This window comes from Quercus lobata, chromosome 2 (genome assembly GCF_001633185.2).
Source record: "Quercus lobata isolate SW786 chromosome 2, ValleyOak3.0 Primary Assembly, whole genome shotgun sequence".
Classification (NCBI taxonomy): domain Eukaryota; kingdom Viridiplantae; phylum Streptophyta; class Magnoliopsida; order Fagales; family Fagaceae; genus Quercus; species Quercus lobata.
In genome coordinates, this window is record NC_044905.1 from 77,217,716 (window position 1) to 77,238,570 (window position 20,855).

Here is a 20,855-nt window from a genome sequence, read left to right on the forward strand (position 1 = left end):
AATAACAAGAATTGAGATCTAAATGTGTTTTGAACAAGAACAATAAGAATACAAATCCAGATTTAAGAACATTTTCCTTTATTTGACATTTTTTTTCTTATTCTTTTTCTAAGAAAACAAAAACAAAACACAAACCCAAAAAATTAAAATAAAACCAACACAACACTCCTACCCCCACTCCCATACACACACACACACACACACTCTCTCTCTCTCTCTCTCTCTCTCTCGTGTAAATTTTTTATATCTCTCTCACTCTCATTGAGCGATCCCAGCCATGGCCGACTCTCATTCACTCTTATTTTATACTTCTTTTTCTTCGTTCTTTCCAAATCCATTACTTGCTCTATTTGTGTTTGTATCTTTGTTTTTCTTCTTTCTTTTCAGATCCATGACTCTCTCTTTCTCTCTCTTGGTGCTTGTTTCTTTTCAAATTTTGATTTTGTGATCATGTGTTTATGTTCAAATATCAGCAACTAATGGGTGTGGCCATGGGTGAAGCCTTGGGGTTCGGCCATGGGATTTGACTATGAGATAGAGAGAGTTGACAATGCCCAAGCCGGGGAGGACCAATAGCAGCACCCTTGATGACGATGAATCCACCACAGTCAATCACTCTCCTTCCTCGTCATTCACTGCCACAAGCCACCATCAAGGTGGTATACTTGCTCTCTCCCTCCATCTCTAGTCTCTACTTTTCTTGGACTCACCCACTCAATCTCCCTTCTTCGATATGTGATGGTGTAAGTGTTTGGGTTGTTTGATGGTTAATATATTTGAGATATGGTTGAAATTGGTTTTAGGGTTTGGTTGTGATGGACCTAGGTTCGGTAGTGGTGGATCTAGGGAAGAAGAACAAGAAAAGGAATGGAGATTTTGGGTGTGGCCTGTTATGGGTCTTTGATGATTTTGTTGGGTTTGAGAAAATGGCAGCTTTGGGATTTATGAATTTGTATTTGAGCTAAATTTTTTGGGTTTTTTTTTTTTTTGGTGTTTGTTTCCTAAGAAAATATAGGTTTATGGGTTTGTTGGAGATTGGTTTGTTTAATGGGTTTATGGGTTTGATTTGCTAGAGAATTCGGTATTGTATGGCTGATTAGTTTTTCAATTATGGACTTTGTGAAAATCATGTGGATTAGTGATTTGCTAGAGAATTCGGTGTTGAATGGTTGTTTGTTTGTTGGTTTTTTTTTTTTTTTTTTTTTTTTTTTTTTTTTTTTAGATTTGTGTTCTTGTTCTTGTTCAAGACAACTTAGATCTCAATTCATGTGATGTGAATTGATTTTTGGTGATTAATTCTATTTAAAATTTTTTATTTAGTTAAAATTAATAAATTAATTTTTTTAATTTAGATGCTGACGTGGCATTTTTTAATGCCAAAATAAAATTTATTATTATTATTTTAATAGTTCTGTCTATCACCTAGGAATTTGTTGTTGGGGCACTAACAGAAAGGACTAAAATGGATGGCGTTTTTCTAAATATGGACTAAATGTGGTAAAAATAAAATTTAGGGACCAAAATGGGAATCAAGGCAAAACATAGGGACAAAAAGGGCATTTTTGCCAATAATAAACTATCTAAAGTATTGTTTGAGGATATAAAATATGTTTTATTTATTTATTTATTTATTTTTAACATCCCCCATTGCTAGTGCTTTAATGCTGCATACCTAAAACAAAAAAAAATTGTAGGACCACATAAAAAAAAAAATTGCCACAATTGGCTGTGTAACACGCTGTGAATGGTGGAGAAAAAAAGATGCGTTCATATGAAAGTGACAAATAGTCAATCACATTTTGCCATGTAGGATAGCTATGAAAAAATTCGCTAGTTTTTATGCGGTAATAGAATTACTCTACCTAAAATCTTGTACAATTTAGGCATGGTACATGAGAGGAAGCACATGAACACAAGAATAGGCTAAAGTATCTATGATATGTTATAATATTGATTTTTTTTTTTTTTTTTTTTTGCATGATGTGATAGAATTTTAATCTATGACATCCGCTCCCTCATAATTGTTCTTTATCATCGAGCTAAGACACTAATCAATTTTTGGTATGGGTGGGGTTTGAACTCCAAATATTAATTTTAATAATAAAAACTTTATTAATTGAGCTAATTGAAACATACTTCCAATATTGAAGGTTAATAAACCAAAATAGTTACAAATTTCAAGGTTATAGTTTATCCCTTGAAGTTTTGCCTAGTAATTAGATTCCTTCCCTTGAGTCGTGATTCATCTCTTTTCTTTTCTTTTTTTTCCCTCCATATTGGTCCAATTTCATAAATTAGGGCATATTATGCTAGTTTGAAGCTTTAACTTTGAAAATGACATTTTCTTAATTATGGACTAGAATTTAGAATTAAGCTTATTCCTACATGCCAATCAGTCTGTTAAACAATCACAAAAAAAATAAAAATTATTCCTACATGCCTATCAATCATTCCGAGGTGACTAAAACCAAGACAGTTTGAATTAGATAGAAGATATATAAAATTATGAATAACATCTCAGCAAGAATGCAACATTTGTACAAACTTACTAAAACAATACTATATATTATGCATGGGTCTTTAGGTAGAAACGCAACAATACAACAAATAGTCCACAACTTGGATTGAAATTTTAGTGTCACCCACGGGACAACAACAATATTAAATAAAGAAACGCATATTAGTATCAGTGGAACCACACTCTAATATCAATAAATGGCCACAGGAATGACCAAGATTCAAACCCCCAAGAAATTCGCACTATTAATATTAGTTATTGGATGCTAGAATTTATTAAAACTGTGCAAATTACCTCATTGGTCAAGCAATAAAGATGGTACAGTAAGAAGTTACCGTGGTCCTGATAAAATTGAATACAATAATGGAGTGCCCTTCTTAGTTTTCAACTCCAACCCTCATGTTTGGTGAACATGGATTTGAGAATAAATAATCTAGGCTAGATTAAACATTCACAACACCCTCTAAGACCTTAACCACCATGGACATGGAAGGCCTCCTAGTGAAATCATTTTGCAAACACCATGTTGCATCCCTCATCATATTCACAACTTCAACTCCATGTAATTGCATATATCTTCACTATACTTATCAATTAAATCCAGCAATCGATCCTCCTCAATATTTTTCCTAAAAAGATCAAGTAGATGCATTGCTTCCTCTGGCTAAGAGGGATCCAAATTTCTCCTTTCACACAATATCTCCAATAGCACTACTTCAAAACTATAGACATCTACTTTTTCTGTAATCACTGAACTCAACTATTCTGAAACCATATAGCTAGGGGCACAGGAGTCCCTCTCATGGTTGTTACAACTTGGCTCTAGTCATGGTCAACTAATTTGGACAACCCAAAATTAGAGATTTTTGCATTAAAATTCTTATCTAAGAGGCTATAATGAAGTTTTATATCTAAGTGAACTATCTTCTGCCTATACTCATGTAAATAAGTTAGCCCCCTTGCAATGTCAATGATGAACTTCTTTCTATGTTACCAATCAAGAAACATCTCAAGATTTTTGTGAAATACCCATCTATCTAAAGACCTATTAGACATTTACTCATAAACAAGAAGCCTATGACATTTCTTAGCAAAAAATCTAATTAGTCTCACCAAATTGATATGATGAATGCTAACAATTGTCTCAACCTTTGCCAAAAACAATTTCTTGATTTAACTACAACCGTCAACACACTTAACTGCAACTTTTTGTGCCGTCAGGTAAAGTCCCTTCGAAAATTGTGCCAAATCCTCCCCTACCAAGTTCCTTATTGAAATTTTTTGTTATTGCTTGCAAATCTTCATAAGCATATCTTGTGGGCATCCTTGGTACATAATCCAAATAATACTCCTCAGCTTCATTTGCATTTTCCTTCTTCCAAAATAGTAAAGCAAAGATTCCAATTAAAAGACACATAACAAGCAAAGATCTAAGGCTAGATCTCACTAATATTTGCTTATTCTTTTTGTGGTTTGTTTGTTTTCTAGGAGGATCTGAACTCGAGACATTTTGGACATTAATGTATACTTTAGAGTCCAGTATAATCTTGATCAATGGCCATCAGTGAAAAAATTTGGGATAATAAATAGTAGTTCCTAAACTTTTGCATGACTTATAAAAAGTAGCTTTGCAAGAACAATTTTTTTTTTTTTAATATATATACAAGATTGAAATTCTACTCTAGCTTAATCTGTGTGTAAAACTTCTTTTTGGAGACTTAAACTCCGGCCCTTATTCCTAACACCCGTACAAACATTTATACTTGTAAAGTGACCATCGCATCAAGGATGTGCAGTAGTTGTAAGAATAATCTTTTAAGCAAGTCTGTTTACAATTATCTAAATTTGTATGTTGGTGATCTAGAGGGGAAAATAGGTTTTTTCCCTTATTTTTCAAAAATATCTAGCTTAATGTCCCTGTTTTGAAACTATTTAGCAGAATGTCCCTATTTTTGAAACTTAATTTTAATAAAATCGAATTTTGTATAAAACTCGATATCCTCAAAATCAAGTTATATGTATATTTTTAAGTGAAACTCGACATTCGCAATATCGAGTTTCATTTAAATTTTCAAAAAAAAAAAAATGACAAAATATGCATATAACTCAATTTTTAAAACAAGGACACGATGCTTAATAGTTTCAAAATAAAGATATTGTACTATATATTTTTAAAAATAAAGGCAAAAGCCCATTTTCCTCCATATCTGGATTTATACTTGTGGGTCTTGAGTAAAGGAAAAGTATACGTGACCCATCATCAGAAATAATTACATCTGACTCGAATTGAAAGATTTATATTAAAAAAAAAAAAACCTAATACACTGGAAAACTAAAGATGAATGTGGCTGGACCCTATCTTTCCCAAACAGTACAACCCAAAAAATCATGCGAACTAGCTACTCTCTATATACAGCACAAGTACAGACAGACCCATGTTTGGGCTTGTGGGGCTAATGGCCCCCCCGACCCAATGGAAAAAAAATAGACTGTGTAGACTCTGCTTGAAATTGAATTTGGACCAAACAAAAATTAAACTTGGCCCCCCAGCACAAGAGTTGCCCCTTAAAACCAAAAATAGCCCGAATGGGTTGGGTCCTGTGAAGAGTAAGTTTGAACCTAAAGCGTAGTCTGTAGTAAATGGGTTCGGTCCTGTTAAGAGTAAGTTTCATATTTTTCTCCGTTGGGTTTTGTTTTGGGTTTAGTTTAGATGGGTTGGTTTTGTTTACTTATATATATATATATATATATATTTTTTTTTTTTTTGAGAATCGTTTACTTATATATCTATAATATATCAAAGAGTTCAGCTGCTCAAGTTCTTCACAGCCGCAAATAGAGAAAAGGGTGAGATGCGATTCTCAAAAAAAAAAAAAAAATATATATATATATATATATATATATATATAATATATCAAAGAGAGACAAAAGAGCATTGTTACACAAATAATATTATACAAATAATTAGCAAGAATGTTACTTTTAAATTAATATTTTAGTTTAGCATCTTTTTGTTCGTCTGTTTGTGATTTGTTCACACATGATTTTTTTTCTTATTTTAACTTTAAATTTTTTATTTTTTTACTTAACAATTATAATTAGTAATACTACCACCTTTAGTAAGGTATCAATATATAAATTTTGAGATTTTGAAGAATTTTGAGTTTATTTTTTTATTTTTTATTTATTTTATAGATAATTACATTTCAATATATTACAAATAGTTATTTTTGTCTCTTTTCATTTTTTGATAGTTTGTTAATAATAAATGAATTTTCTTTTTCGTACTTCAACCCCCCTCACTCAAAGTTTTGGCCCATTCCATAGAAAGCCCCAAAATCTACAAAATTCTGTCATTGCTTTTACAATTTCATTTGTAGATTTGCATTTTCAATGGTGAATGACACCACTGTCCAAAGTTCCACGAGGAGAAGGCAGTATTTTACAAAAACATAAATATCAAATTCTAAGTAAATTTTATTATTCAAACAAACCTTAATGACTCAACCAACTAGTCAAAATGTGTCACATCTGACCTTTTACAACAAGCAAAAGCGATAATGGAAATATAATATATATATATTTGGATAGGTGTTTTACATATATTTATTCATTCATAAAAAGATCATTTTTCCTCCATAGACTAGAAGCCAACTAGTGATCCTACAAAGGCATAATAGCAATCATTGAGCGAGAGAGAGAGAGAGAGAGAGATGGCAGAGAACTGTTGTTACAAGGATGTTCTGCCATTTTCAGCAATGGTTGCAGTAGAGTGCACAAACGTGGTCTTAAACATCTTGTTCAAGGCAGCAAGTTTGAGAGGGTTGAGTTACTATGCCTTTAATGTCTACTCCTATGCCTTATCCACTCTTCTTCTTCTTCCCTTGGCCTTCACCATCTTCCTCCGGTCTGTCTCTTAATCTGATTCTCTATATCATACATAAAGTAAAGTTCTTCATAAAGTCAATGAAAATTATATGATGCTCTAGCTTTTTATTTATTTATTTTAACTTATTGACTTTTTATCTGATATGTTCAGAACCACAGAGCTTCCTACATTCAAGCTGTCTGTCCTCTATAGAATTCTCCTCCTGGGAGTACTTGGGTAAGAAGCTAGATTCTTGTTTTAGTTTTGATTTGGAGACAAATAAAAATGGACTGAGGCAAAAGATGGTTTTTTTTTTTTTAATTATGGATGGGAAGGCAGGTCTGTAGCTCAGGTGTGTGGCTATAAAGGCATAGAGTACAGTTCAGCCACTCTTGCTTCAGCCATCAGCAACCTCACACCAGCTTTCACTTTCATTCTTGCTCTAATTTTCAGGTTTCTTCCATTCTTTCTTATGTTTCATTAGAGTTCTGTTTTTTTCTTAGTGCACAAGAATTATTAAATCACTGGTTATTTCAATGATTCTATGGACAACATCTTCTGGTTATGAAAGTCACTAAGAGCATTATTTTACTTGTTTGCTTTTCCAGGCAGTTTTTCATTCCTATGTAAGGTTACTTTTGTTGCAGGAAATACATTTGATTGGTTAGAAATATTCATTCCATTGAATGGTCTTTAGGCAAGGCGATTCCTGCTACATCATTAGATTATGGACAATGTGTGTGCTAACTACAAATGGAGTTTTAATAAAAATAATTTATAAGGAATCATTATTTTCATTGTCCTACTTGGTGTCTTACTGAGTCTTTAATTTTTATTCATTTGTTGTGTTTTGGACCCTTTGTGACAAGATTTAAACTTCTTAACCCCAACCCTTCCTCATAGATTGATGCTTACATTGCAACTGTGCTACAAAAAGACTGCCTATGGTTAAACTCTTTATTTTAATACAGAATCAAAGACCAGAACGAGAATGATTTGTCCATATAGTCGTTTCATTTCTTTAACCAATGAGTTTGTTAAATACAGTTCTTATTGGCTTACGTCATTAGAAAATTTTTTCCCCTTTCCTTTTAATGTTATACGGATGCTTCAAAAAGGATGGAAAAGCTTGGTTTAAGAAGCTCAAGTACTCAGGCTAAAATCATGGGCACTATAGTATCAATATCAGGTGCAATGGTAGTGGTTCTTTATGAAGGTCCTGCAGTCATAGAGACCTCATTTCAATCACCATCTCTTTCAGTTCATTTTCCTCTAAGCTCATCACTATCGAATTGGGTAATAGGTGGCCTTCTACTTGCTGTTGAGTACCTACTGTTTTCAATGTGGTACATTGTTCAGGTACTTGGTGAATTCTTATTTCAAGTACTTTCTTGATATATGAAATTTGGTACTGGTCTATAGAATTCAAAGTGGCTGATTTTCTCATAACATTTTACAGACTCAAGTTATGAGAATATATCCATCAGAGCTAATTGTGGTGTTCTTATACAACTTGTGTGCGACAGTTATATCTGCACCAGTATCTTTATTGGTAGACAAGAACTTGAGTGGTTGGAGACTAAGGCCTGGCATAGCATTGGTTGCAATTGTATACTCGGTAAGAAACTAATGGACTACATGAAAAAAAAAAAAAAGAAAAAAAGAAAAAAGAAAAGGCTATTGGTATTGTTTGACCAGAGGAATTCTCTCTGATCAGGGATTCGCTTCAGCCTTCAGCAACATTGTCCACACTTGGGGTCTGCACTTGAAGGGACCTCTGTATATATCAATCTTCAGGCCATTATCAATTGCCATAGCAGCTGCTATAGGTGTTATATTCCTTGGTGATGCTCTCTATCTTGGGAGGTATAGTACTGTCTTGTGAGCGCGCACACACAATTTACTTTTTCCCACTTTTGGGTGTTGAACATTTGGATCAATTCAAAGAAGCAACTGCTATTTTCTTTAACTGCCTATTATTTGGCTTTTCATGGTTCACTTGTCTATTTTTCTTCCTAATGTTGCAGTGTTGTTGGAGCAATAATAATATCAATTGGATTTTATGCTGTTCTATGGGGAAAAGCAAAAGAGGCAGAAGAAGAAGAAATGAGTGAGGATTGTGATTTTGGTAGCTTGGGATCCTCATCATATGGTAAGACCCCTTTGTTGCAAAGAAATGAGGCTGAAGATATGTAGAATAGATGTAAACAGATTAATTGTAGCTGACCAAAAATTCTTCAGCACATATTTGTGATCTAATTGGTCAATGATATTTTCAAGTTTAGAGCAAAGCACATGTCTAAAGGTTAAACCTTTTTATTAGATAGCTCTATGTCCATGGTCAACGCTTACAACCAATTAATCATTCTTTCATTTTCTTATGTAAATATAATATATAATTTAGGACAATCTCCAATTTATCATACATTGAGGAAATGCTTAAGGCTATAGTTAGTGGCTTCTTCTGTAAGTTTTAAATTAAATAGTATATAATTTAGGACAATCACCAATTTATAATGCATTGAGGCACAATATTTTAGGCTATAGTTAGTGGCCAACTGAGTTAGACAAGATAGCACTTAATAGATCAAAGGTGCCTAAGTTCTTTTGTCATCATCACTGGCTGACCTGACTTAAAGTTCTCGCCAGGGGTCATAGCTCTCCCTGAATGATTTCCAGACTTGTTCCCAGATAAGTCACCCTTAGCAGTTGTCCAATTTGCCAGAGACCATAAGTGGTTATTGACTATCACCTCCCTGCTTGTGGGCGTGAATAGAGAAATATAGAGAGACAGAGGGCATGCTGCTTCTATCCCACATAAACTTTCTTTAATTCATCATTGCATCTCTCCAACATGCTGCTTATATCCCACATAGACCACTGCAGCAGACAATATAACATCTAATCTCTGAAGCACATGGTCGGACTGCTGCAATCCTATGTTTTCCGAACAGCTACAAAAAATTATATGTACTAGCTATTCACTGTATACATAAAATCCAGCACCCAAATAATCATGTTTTCCACCAAAAGAATTTATTGAAAGTAAAACTAATGATAATATGTGGAGAATAACATTATAAAGAACCACTGAGTGATTCGTTTTAACTCTAGTCATTAAGAAGCAAAGGGCGTTGCAAAGTTACAATATTGGCTCCATCTCAGTCACCATCCCTTCAGCTTTATTCTCCACTGGGCACATGCACATCTGAAACAACGTTAGTGATAAATGGCCTTTTGCCTGCTGCTGAGTACCTTCTGTTGTCAATCTGGTAGATTGTTCAGGTAGTTTTATAAGGAAAAATCTTTGGATTCTCAATGGTAGTGCTTCTGAGATGTTGCAAACTTTATGAGGGAAAAACTTTAGAGAGAAGCCAAATTTGAATTCTGAGGCAGTTTCCAGAAGGGGTGGTTGGCAAGTATGATTCTCAAAATTAATCCATCATTGAAATTCACAGAATCAGGAGCAGAATTAGACTGTTGGTCCAGGAAGTAGAAGACTTTACAGTCAGATAACTGCGAGGCAGGGCTGTGACTAAGATGGGAAGAGGGGTTAGAAAACGAATTTGGTAGAGAACACAACACGTTAACACCAATCCCAGCTTATATCCATTGTTGTAACACACAGTGCTAGAAGAAAGAAAGGCAAAGTGGACATCAAATTGACGGATGACAAGCATAACCAAGAAATCCCTTCTCACAGAAAAAAGTTGTGTATGTAAGAATTATATTGTGCAGAACTCTGTGTCTTCAAGGATTTATATGGTAGAACTTTAAATTTTAGCATCTCTATTTTGTGCAGGGCACTATACGATACTATACCTTGTTTTAGTATTTGATAGTTATGAAAATGAGCTTGCCATGCTCGACATAATACAAAATATGTTTTCCCCCATAAAAGATGGGTATTTTTCTTATATTGATTATGTGGGGGAAGGCAGGTCTATAGTTCAGAATTCAGATATGCGGCTACAAAGGCATAGAATACAGTTAACCAACTCTTGATTCAGCCTTCAGCAACCTCACACCAACTTCTGCTTTCATACTTGCTCTAATTTTCTTTCATTATTTCATATTGTTTATTAGAGTTCTATTTTTGTTTCTGTTGAAATCTTTTCACTATTATTTTTCTTTTTGAATTAATTAACTTAGGAACTTATTATATTTGATTGCTTGTAAATTATCTAAGTGCACCATTATTTTATGTTTCTTTATATTTGATTGCTTGTAGATTATCTAAGTGCACCATTATTTTATGTTTCTTACTTACTGGCCATGTGCTTAGTGGACAAGAAAGTTAAATCGCTGGTTGTTTCAATGATTATTATGGGCAAATTCTTCATACTTATGAAAGCCAATGGGAGTGGTATATTATTTGTTCGTTTATCCCAACAGTTTTTATTCCTATGTAAATTCCAAGTTATGAAAATATATCCAGCAGAGCTAGTAGTGGTGTATTCTTGTGCACCTTGGTGCACCAATTATATCTGCACGAGTATGTTTAATTGCTAAAAGAAACTGTTTTAAGTCTTGATTTGCGTTGGCATATTCCATGTCAAATTTACTTGTAATTAAATTCAAATACGTATTATTGCTTTTTGTGGGTTCAAGAACTGAAATTTGAAGTTGCTGAGGAAGCATTTTTGCTCGAGCAAAGTTGAGTTTTGGTCCCGTGAATCTGGCATGTGGCAATCATTTGAAATTCAGTTCAGGAAGATTTCACGGGACCTTTGTGGGAGTTTGCTCAAGCGAAATGCTTAAACCTAAGACAATTCTGTTACGTTCTCACATGCTGTTCTAGCCTTTACCCATCCCTTATTTCCCATGAAATTCAACCCAAATTCCCATATGAGAGTTGAGAGAAACCCAATAAAAATTAAAACACTTACCCATTCTCTCTACTCTCTCTCCCTCTCCACATAGTCACCAACCTTTGAGAGGAGATTGATACCACTATTTCCTTCACTACATTCAGAGTTGTGAGAGTTATTTGGTGACTGGGAATCATTGGAATCATGCCATAAATCCAAGAATGTACACAATTTTTATTGCTTTTTTGGGGTCCATATCTCTAAGTTCTAATGTCTATTTTCTTTGTATTTTTATGCCAAAACTAGAGTTTTGTCCAAATAGAATAAAATTTCATACTTCTCAACCCAAAAATTAAGGAAAAAAAAAAAAGAAAATTTTAGTCTGAAACTGAAAAAAGCAATCTACCAAAAGAATCATTTTAAGGTCTAATTATTCAAATTTCAAAATAGACTGTATATATCAAAGTAGACTAGTAGACTACAATTGACCGAATTGATCAAAGTAGACTGAAATGGACTGAAGTAAATTGACATGCTATTGTGGCTTAAAAGGAGCATGACAAAAATAAACGTTACATTTCAGTTTTTAGATATTATATAGATTTATAAGACTTATATATGGTAACATTTGTGTTGGGTTAAGATAACTTGACCCCAATTAATTAATTCAATTACTCAAATTGATTAATTAGGTCAAACTACATGCAAATTATGGAGGCACCAACAAATTAAATGCAGTAGAAATTTAATTAACACAGTGATTTGTTGATAAATGGGGAAAACCTTTCGTAAGGCAAAAACTCCACTGGGTGAATTTAATGTCACCACTCTTAAAAATTCACTAATCAATAATCAAGCGGTTACAAGTATAAAGAATCTTACTACTACTCTAACCTATCCCAAAATACCAACTTATAGTTGAACCTTTGCTTCAACCCAATTAAACTTGATCTTGTAGTAGCTTTCTTTCTCTTGATGCACAAATCTTCAGTCTATGACTAACTTTTTTGCACAGATTTCAATACGTGACTAACTCCAACAACTTGAATGATTGTTGTTGGCTGCAAAGTTCTTCACTTCATTAACAATGAAGATCAAGAAACAGTTGGTAACAAAACCCTATGGCGTACAAATGCAGTAGCTTTTCACAGAGAAAACTAAACTCTTAGTCTCTGTATTCATATGTGACAACTCTTAAAATAAGTCTTATATATGTCTAGGGTTGTAAAAAAAGAAACCCAAAACAAATACATCAGCATGGGCCGAATTTCAAATCTAGAAATTCTAAAATTGTAATTCTTGATAGATCGAGCTTCTGTTGAGCTTCCCATTTGGTCTTGATAGTAGCTATCTGTCGAGTTTTAATGAAACAATTTTTCTCCACTCATTTCTTGGATCAATCTTCATGTCTTTACTACTAACACTTGTTATGTTTGAACAACATATTTCTTGATGTATTAAGCCCAACTTAGATCTATTCAATTACAAGTAAAGTGTATTTTGTCAAAGGATTAGTCAAATATATAAAAAATATAACCCTAACAATTTGTAGTAATCACAGTTTCACTAAAAATAAATAGAAATTTGTTTATTAAGTTGTTGACATGAAACTAACCAATCATGTCACTTTGTAAATTTTATAGTTAATAAATGATATTGTTTAAATGTTATGTTTACTATTAAAAATTTAAATGAAAACATTTATAGGATGCACTTATTGTTTGATTAATATTAATTTTAAAAAGTTCTTAACTGACTTCATATACTAATAGATTTGGACAAAATAATTAAATTAATTCATTTAGTTATTTACTAATAAATCTTATAATTGAAATGTATCGAAATGCTATGCTGATATGACTCAATAGGATCGTAGTAATAATAAATACCACGCTTAAGCTTTTAGATATTATATGAATATAGATATAGATTTGTAAGAGTTATATATAGTAAAATTTGTACTAACTACAATATCACTAATCATAATTAGGAATTTGTTTATTATGTTGTTGATGTGAAACTAACCAATCAAGTCACTTGGTAAATTTTTAGTTGGTAAATGATAATCATTTAAATGTTATTTTTTCTATTAAAAATTTAATTGAAACTGTTCAAAAGATACATTTTTTAAAAGATCTTATTGTTTGATTAATATTAATTAAAAAATGCTTAAATTACTTCAAGTATTAATTGATTTGAAAAAAAAAAAAATTTAATTAACTCATTTAGTTATTTACTTAGATTTTACAATTGAAATTGACCAAAGTGGACCAAAATGATATGATAATATAGCTCAATAGGAATGTAGTAATAATGAATGTTACGTTTCAATTGGTAGATATTATTATATAGATGAGTACTAAAAAATTGAAATATGTACATGAAAATATAGTAATGATATGAACTCATGAATAGAAGGGATATTGATCTTATCTGCTGAAATTTGTCGCCAAGTGTAAGCAACAGCAATATATATATATATATATATATATATATATATATTTATTTATATATTTTAGATAGTTACACTATACTGCTAATTTTGCAGCTGAAATATTTGTCTCTTTGAACTTTCAACCACTGTATATATGAAAGTGCTTATTTAACTACAAGACTTTTGGGTACGAAAGGGAACTGTGTAATGAATATGATTGAGTGATAGAGAATTTCCCTTTTGCAAAGCAATTCCCATAAAGAAGTATTGAAAAGCGAACGAGCATAAGTTCCCAACTAATATACATAAGGAGCCCTGCCTGGGCTTCCAGGCCGGTTACTCAAAAAAAAAAAAAAAACTAATATACATAAGGAAACAAATATACATATTTAATACAAACAAATATCTTATTAGGAAACAAATATAAATATTTAATACAAATAAATATTTTATCAAGAAATGGCATGACAAATTCAATGCAAGCAACACTTTCTAAAGCAGCTATATACACTAAATAACCAACTAGAGAGTGAGGAGGAGACCCTTACCTGACATGAGGATGAGCAAATGTACTGCTGAGATTGTATGAGAGTGAGAGGAGCAATGTTTTGCTGCTGATGTATGAGAGTTTATGGGAGTTGTAGGACGTTCTGTGAGAGATGTTGAGAGAGGTTCTGTGAGAGTTGAGAGTTGTTGAGGTTCTGTGATACAAGTTGCTGAAGGTGTGAGAGTTGTGTGAGGCAATCAAAATATTCTCTAAGAGTTGTGTGAGGTTGTGTGAGAGTTTTTTTATTACTATTCAAATATTCTTTGCATACCCAAAACAGACGTGTGAGAGTTTTCTTTATTGCTACTCAAATAAACTCTGCATATCCAAAACAGACATAAAGATGGGACCAATGCTTACCCAAAAACAAAACATAGATATGACCAATGCATACCCAAAACAGGTGCTGGTCAGATATTCTATGCACACCCAAAACAGACAAAAATATGGACATGACCAAGACGTGACCAGGGGACAGTGTGAGGCTTTAAAAATCAAGTCTCTGAGACTCGGTTTTACTTTTAGTAAACCGAGTCTCATAGACTCGATTTTAGAGGCCTTATACGTGGCAAAATCTCATGTGGAGTACACGTGGAATTTTGCCACATCAAACAACATAAACCGAACCTTAGAGACTCTATTTTTTTAAACCGGGCCAACTAACTGAATAGTTAGTTTTTTAATACTTGTTACCCATTTTCTCCATTGAAAAGCTCCAAGAGATAAAGCATACTGACCACCGCAGCAGTCAAGGTAACATCTAAAATCTGAAGCTCTTGGCTGGACCGCTGCAAATCCTATCTTTTCCTAAAAGCTATTAAAAAAAAAAATCATACTAGCTATTCACGATATGCATAAAATATCCTAAAAGAAGAATTGAGAGGGGAGACTGAGCTGGCCAATGGATAAGATACTGTGTCTTCCACCAAAAAAGACAAAAACGAATTGCGCCGAACTCTTAACTACTCTTTGACAAAGCAAAACCAATGACAGGAACGTCGACAATGACATTATATAGAAAGGGAGCATAGTTCGGGAGTATGCTCCCTCCCTTGTATCGAGGGGTGACCCATAGTGGGTGGGGTCCACCCATAAGAGAGGGAGTACGCTATTCCCGTAATATACAATCATTTTCCTTATAAAAGAAGTACTTTATTCATTAGGACTTACTAGGAGATAGCAGAGGAGAGAGAGAGAGAGAGAGAGATGGCAGGTAGATATTGTTACGAGAATGGTCTTCCATTTTCAGCCATGGTTACAGCAGAATGCACAAACGTTGGCTTAAACATCTTATTCAAAGCATCCTCTGAGAAAGGGTTGAGCTACTATGTCTTTGTCCTCTACATGTTTGCTATTTCCACTCTTCTTCTCCTCCCTCTGGTCTTTGTCTTTCGTGGGTATGTCTCCTTATCTCCACTTTTTTAGGAAAAAAAAAAAAAAAAATCTTAGTAAATTATATTTTACACCTTTAATTTTTTTTTTTTTTATATATAAAAAGTTTAATCTAAACCTTCTGTCATAAATTTATTCAATCCCTGCTAAAAGTCACATAATTCTTTGGTTTAAACTGAAATTACTTGAAACAATATAAGTTTTTAAATAAAATTTTCTGAAGCTATATATAAGACTGAAATAAAAATTATTTAGAATTTCAAGGTTTAAATAAAATATATCCAAAACTATGAGGTATGGTGTGAAATTATCCAAAAATGAAATATAATTCTTATGAGTTTTTTTTTTTTTTTTTTTTTTTTCCACAATTTCCTTCACGTTCTTATATCACTTATGGTGTGATATTACAGTGAGTTTTGATGATGTATTTAGTTATAGAATAATTTTGATGAAATATTAACAAAAAGCTACTTCATACATGTAGAACAACAGGGCTTCCTACATTCAAGTTGTCTCTCCTCTATAGAATCTTCCTACTTGGACTACTTGGGTAAGAAAGTATTACACCAAAAAGCTTTTTGAAATTTGATTTAAGATTTGAAGGTGATAGTATCCAATAACAAGAAGGGTGCATTTGGTTCGCTTGATGTAATGATATATGCCGATCAAAAGCTGGCAATGATCCACACACATGGGAAAATGAGATTTTATTTTAAATGACTAAACTGCCAAATCAATAGCACACAATTTCAAAATATTTTTCTGAAGTGAAATTTGTATTTGATCTTATGTTTGGGAGGGCTTGCAGGTTTTCAGGTCAGTTATGTAACTATAAAGGCGTAGAATTCAGCTCAGCAACTCTTGCTTCAGCCATCAGCAACCTCACACCAGCTTTTACTTTCATACTTGCTGTCATTTTCAGGTTTTTCCTTCTTAATTCTCATTACCAACCTCACCCAAGTCATTCTGGTACCTTTTTTTAAAATTATATAAATATATATATATATATATATATATTTTTTAAATTTGATAATTGGGAGAGGGGCTATTGAACCATGGATGTCTACATTAGAAATATTAAGAACTGTTAGTTGAATTATAAAGTTCATCATCCCTATTATGATTAAGTAATATGGCCTGCTTACGAAAGCCATTAGGAGTGATATTATATTTGCCCCTTTCTTTTTTTTGCATTTGTTTATTCTTTTTATAAAATGAGATTTGTCGTGAGGAAGAAATAATTTCATAAAATATGATTAAGGCAATGTCATGGTTTGTTTTTTGGTGCATAACATAAAAAATAAAAAGACAATACACCTGTCCATTAGCCACTGTTCATGAAAGTTGCAATTGCTTCTTGAGCATAACATCTTACCTAACCAAGGATTCTGCAATCTGGTTTGATTACAGAAACTTTTCAGTTCTCTCAAATGGGATGCTATAAGTTTAATGTCAAGTTTGTGACCAGTCACTCCTTTTGCAACCTGCATATGCATTAAACAGCAATTCTGTATAACTACCCAGCACAGCAGCACCACTAGGAATTAAAAGCCTTTGTCTATCAGTATCCCAAAATTAAACCTTTGATCACATGTCTGATATGGTACAAGAAATTAGAAAATGGAGGACTTATATATAAAGATTGTGCAATAGGTCATCCATGCCATTGCCCTACTTGATGTTTTATTGAGCCTTTATCTATACATTTAAGCTTTTTTGTGATGAAATTTAAACTTCTTGAGCCCACCTTTTTCCTAATAGATACATTATGCCTATTTCAGTTTCTTGAACACATTTATTTTTTATTACTATCACCAAATTCTCTTCCTTTCCTTTATTTTTATTGGTGGTTCAAAAAGGATGGAAAATCTAGCTTTGAGATGCTCAATCACACAGGCTAAAATCATGGGCACAATAGTATCAATATCAGGAGCATTGGTAGTGGTTTTCTACAAGGGCCCTACAATCATATCTTCATCTCAGTCAACATCTCTTTCACTTCATTCTCCACAAGGCACATCAGAAACACAGTGGGTGATAGGTGGCCTTTTACTTGCTGCTTCGAATCTTCTGTTTTCAGGCTGGTACATTGTTCAGGTATTTTTTTGTGATAGGTGATACTTCAAATTGTGGATTGGATTGTTCGAGTGTGTATCGTGCAGGCATGTGCTAAGTCCCACACTCCCACATTGGGGGTTTTCTAGGTAGATCTTGGCTTACATAAATGACTATGACTTATGAGAAATCTTGATTGTAACTTAATTTGTCCTTTTGGGATATAGTATAGATGTGACTAACGCTTGCCTTGTCTCATGACACTATCAGACAAAAACTTTAGAGAAGCTAACTTTGCATTCTCTGGCATTTTACAGACCCAAGTTATGAAAATATATCCAGCAGAGATAGTTGTGGTCTTCTTATACCTCTTGTGTGCAACAATTATATCTGCACCAGTATGTTTAATAGTAGAAGGAAACTTAAGTTCTTGGATACTAAGGCCTGATATAACATTGGTCGCCGTTATATACTCGGTAAGAACTACAAAACATGGACAATACCAAATGACAGAACAAGTTATTGATAATATCTAACTTTCACTCTCCGATCAGGGATTCTTTGGTTCATCCTTCAACAGTGTTATTCACACATGGTGCTTGCACTTGAAGGGGCCTGTGTATGTATCAATCTTTAAGCCATTGTCAATAGTCATTGCTGCTGCTATGGGTGTCATATTCCTTGGTGATGCTCTCTATCTTGGGAGGTATATAATTCTCTCTCTCATGAAAATGCACATTAATGCATGTATACAAAGGCACAGTGTACCTTCTCTGCCATACTAGAATACTGATTAGAATAATACATCAAGAAGAAAGGATCAGCTACTACATGTATTAGTTGCTTTGTATTTATTTTTTCACAGTTCATTGGCCTTGTTTATTTTCTTCCTAATGTTGCAGCATCATTGGAGCAATAATATTATCAATTGGATTTTATGGTGTCATATGGGCAAAAGCTAAAGAAGAATTGAGACAAGACTATTGCAGTGCTAGCTTGGGATCTTCATCTGATGATAAGACCCCTTTGTTGGATAGCTACAAATCTGAAGACGTAGAATAGATGTATGCATATGAATGATAGTTGGTTAAAGATTGCATAGCACTGAGCTACTCGCAATCTAATACCTCAATAATTTTTTCAATTGTACAGTAAAAGCACACCTCATTGGATAGCTACAAATTTGAAGGCATGTAGAATAGATGTATGCAGATGAATGCTAGCTGATTAAAGATTGCATAGCACTGAGCTGCTTGCAATCTAATACCTCAATAGTTTTTTCAATTTTACAGTAAAAGCACACCTCATAAGGGTAAAAATGTTTGCTGATATCTCTAAGTACCTAGAGTCAGAAATTAGTCATTTCTTTTATTTTGTTTTTGAAATGAGCTTCTTAGATTGCTGCTGAAGAAATGACCGAGTGTGTTTGAGTGTTTTGAGGAATTACGTTGATGAAGAACAGGGGAGAGTGATTGACAGGTTCGAGGGAGTTGCCCTCTAAGAAGTAGAGAGAATAAGAGAAGAGAATTGAGAATGATAAAGGAATTTGCATTACATATCAGATATGTCTATCAATGGATTGATTACTAGTATTTATAGTCAATTCTTACAGTGGCATTAGCCAATGAGAACCAATTCTCAACCATGGCTCAGCTACTGATATAACTAACCCAACAGACTAACAACTAACTAACTGTCACACTATCTCTAACATCTTATCACTTTATAGCTTATCACAAAATCACTACTTATCATGCCATCTGATAAATGCAGTCACTCATCACTCAATATTACAAGTGCAAAACCTACTGTTTTGCAGAACTCACTGCTCTTCAACATTTCAAGCTAGCTAGATAACATTACCCTCGCCTTTAGAGCACCTTGCCCACAACACGAGGGTAATGCTGCTGAAGGGTATGCAAGATCTCCCAAGTGGCATCTTCTACAGGGGGTACCTTGCCAATGAACCATGATTTCAGAGAAGGCTTTGTTATGAATTTCTTCATCCTCCTTTGGAGATTGGCTTTAGGCTCAGAACGAATGACACCTTCTGTATCAACATGAGGCAAGGAAGGTAAAGAGACCACATCAGCTCCCAATTTTGGTTTCCAGCAGGACATATAAAAATCTGGATGAAGAATGAGAGAGTAAGTCCAACTTACAAGCCACTTAGCCTACTCTTTGAAGCACTTGGAATGGCCCATAGTACTCGTATATAATTTAGAACAATCTCATTCAGCCAATATTTCAGGCCATTGTTAGTGGCCAACTAACTAAAACAAAATATAGCACTCAGCAGAGCAAAGTTGCCTTGGTTTTTTGACATCATCATTGGCAATCACTGGCTGAACTTGAAGTTCTTGCTGGTTGTCACACTCCCCTGAATGAGTTCTAGATTTATTTGCAGATAAATCACACTTAGCAATGAAACCAAAATTACATTTGTCCAATTTACCACAGACCATAAGTGAACCACCTCCCTGCTTGTGGGCATTAATAGAGAGAAAAAGAGAGACAGAGGACACACTCTGGATCCACATTTCTAATGGATTAGAATAAGGATATGGATACTTCAGAAAATAACAGGAAAAAGAGGAACAAATTAACTGCTTAAAATAAACAAAGAAAAGGTTGTGCTATTATAAGTGATGAAATATTATGAATAAGTGAATAAAAATGTATTGCACTTCCAGATCCTCTCTGCTGAACACTAAGTGACAGCATATTAGACAATTCTTCCTTGCAGACAATGTCCTCATAACCAATACTATTGGAACCATTAAGCACCTGTTCCATATTTACTAAAAGAAACTATATAACGAATATCATAAAGAATCCCTCTTTTGGAAAGCAATTCCCATAAAGAAGTATAGAGAACCACTAAGAGATAAAGCATGCAGATACAATCAGTTGCCAAGATTACATCTAAACTCTGGAGCATCATAAAGGTAGAAAATCCACAAAGATAATGACATGAGTACAGGGAATTCATACTTATTGGAAAGCATGTAAGACATGACCTTAGCATGGTCAAAAAAAACTTTACAACAATTTTGATGACAGTCAATATTAGGCTTGCCATTTGTAAATACTCCAAAAAAGTACTAGTCACATTTAGCCTTATACCCAAAAGGACTAATCAAATTGCAATTGGAATCCTTATAATCATATATAAACTCAAGATCCACCTAATAAACACCCATGCGGGATTCGATTTATACTTACACACA

The 20,855-nt window shown here is 33.5% G+C and overlaps 2 protein-coding genes and 1 pseudogene across 4 annotated transcripts; 2 read left to right on the forward strand and 1 right to left on the reverse strand.

Annotated features, from left to right (window-relative positions):
• Positions 1 to 2,849: 2,849 nt before the first annotated feature.
• LOC115971261 lies at positions 2,850 to 4,955 on the reverse strand (annotated as a pseudogene).
• A 1,187-nt stretch (positions 4,956 to 6,142) lies between these two features.
• Positions 6,143 to 10,447, forward strand: LOC115976698 (WAT1-related protein At5g40230-like). 2 transcript variants are annotated; one of them, XM_031098150.1, is made up of 7 exons: positions 6,143 to 6,425; positions 6,558 to 6,623; positions 6,726 to 6,839; positions 7,505 to 7,745; positions 7,846 to 8,004; positions 8,104 to 8,252; positions 8,414 to 10,446. In XM_031098150.1, the coding sequence occupies exons 1-7, from the start codon at positions 6,232 to 6,234 to the stop codon at positions 8,580 to 8,582; spliced, it is 1,092 nt and encodes a 363-aa protein (XP_030954010.1). In that variant the 5' UTR covers positions 6,143 to 6,231; the 3' UTR covers positions 8,583 to 10,446. The 2 variants fall into 2 exon arrangements, with proteins under 2 accessions (XP_030954010.1, XP_030954011.1); XM_031098151.1 differs by having other exon boundaries at positions 6,261 to 6,425; positions 6,722 to 6,839; positions 8,414 to 10,447.
• Positions 10,448 to 15,197: 4,750 nt separating this feature from the next.
• On the forward strand, positions 15,198 to 18,958 carry LOC115976699 (WAT1-related protein At5g40230-like). 2 transcript variants are annotated; one of them, XM_031098152.1, is made up of 7 exons: positions 15,198 to 15,575; positions 16,055 to 16,120; positions 16,379 to 16,492; positions 17,430 to 17,667; positions 17,943 to 18,101; positions 18,180 to 18,331; positions 18,528 to 18,958. In XM_031098152.1, the coding sequence occupies exons 1-7, from the start codon at positions 15,385 to 15,387 to the stop codon at positions 18,685 to 18,687; spliced, it is 1,080 nt and encodes a 359-aa protein (XP_030954012.1). In that variant the 5' UTR covers positions 15,198 to 15,384; the 3' UTR covers positions 18,688 to 18,958. The 2 variants fall into 2 exon arrangements, with proteins under 2 accessions (XP_030954012.1, XP_030954013.1); XM_031098153.1 differs by lacking the exon at positions 16,055 to 16,120 and having other exon boundaries at positions 15,323 to 15,575.
• Positions 18,959 to 20,855: the final 1,897 nt, after the last annotated feature.

Bases quoted from the DNA above. Each gene is read 5' to 3' on its own strand.
- LOC115976698 (XM_031098150.1), top strand. From the start codon at position 6,232: ATGGCAGAGAACTGTTGTTACAAGGATGTTCTGCCATTTTCAGCAATG. The intron at 6,426-6,557 runs GTCTGTCTCTTA...TGATATGTTCAG, and splicing joins GCCTTCACCATCTTCCTCCG to AACCACAGAGCTTCCTACAT. The intron at 6,624-6,725 runs GTAAGAAGCTAG...ATGGGAAGGCAG, and splicing joins CTCCTCCTGGGAGTACTTGG to GTCTGTAGCTCAGGTGTGTG.
- LOC115976699 (XM_031098152.1), top strand. From the start codon at position 15,385: ATGGCAGGTAGATATTGTTACGAGAATGGTCTTCCATTTTCAGCCATG. The intron at 16,121-16,378 runs GTAAGAAAGTAT...GAGGGCTTGCAG, and splicing joins TTCCTACTTGGACTACTTGG to GTTTTCAGGTCAGTTATGTA. The intron at 17,668-17,942 runs GTATTTTTTTGT...GGCATTTTACAG, and splicing joins CAGGCTGGTACATTGTTCAG to ACCCAAGTTATGAAAATATA.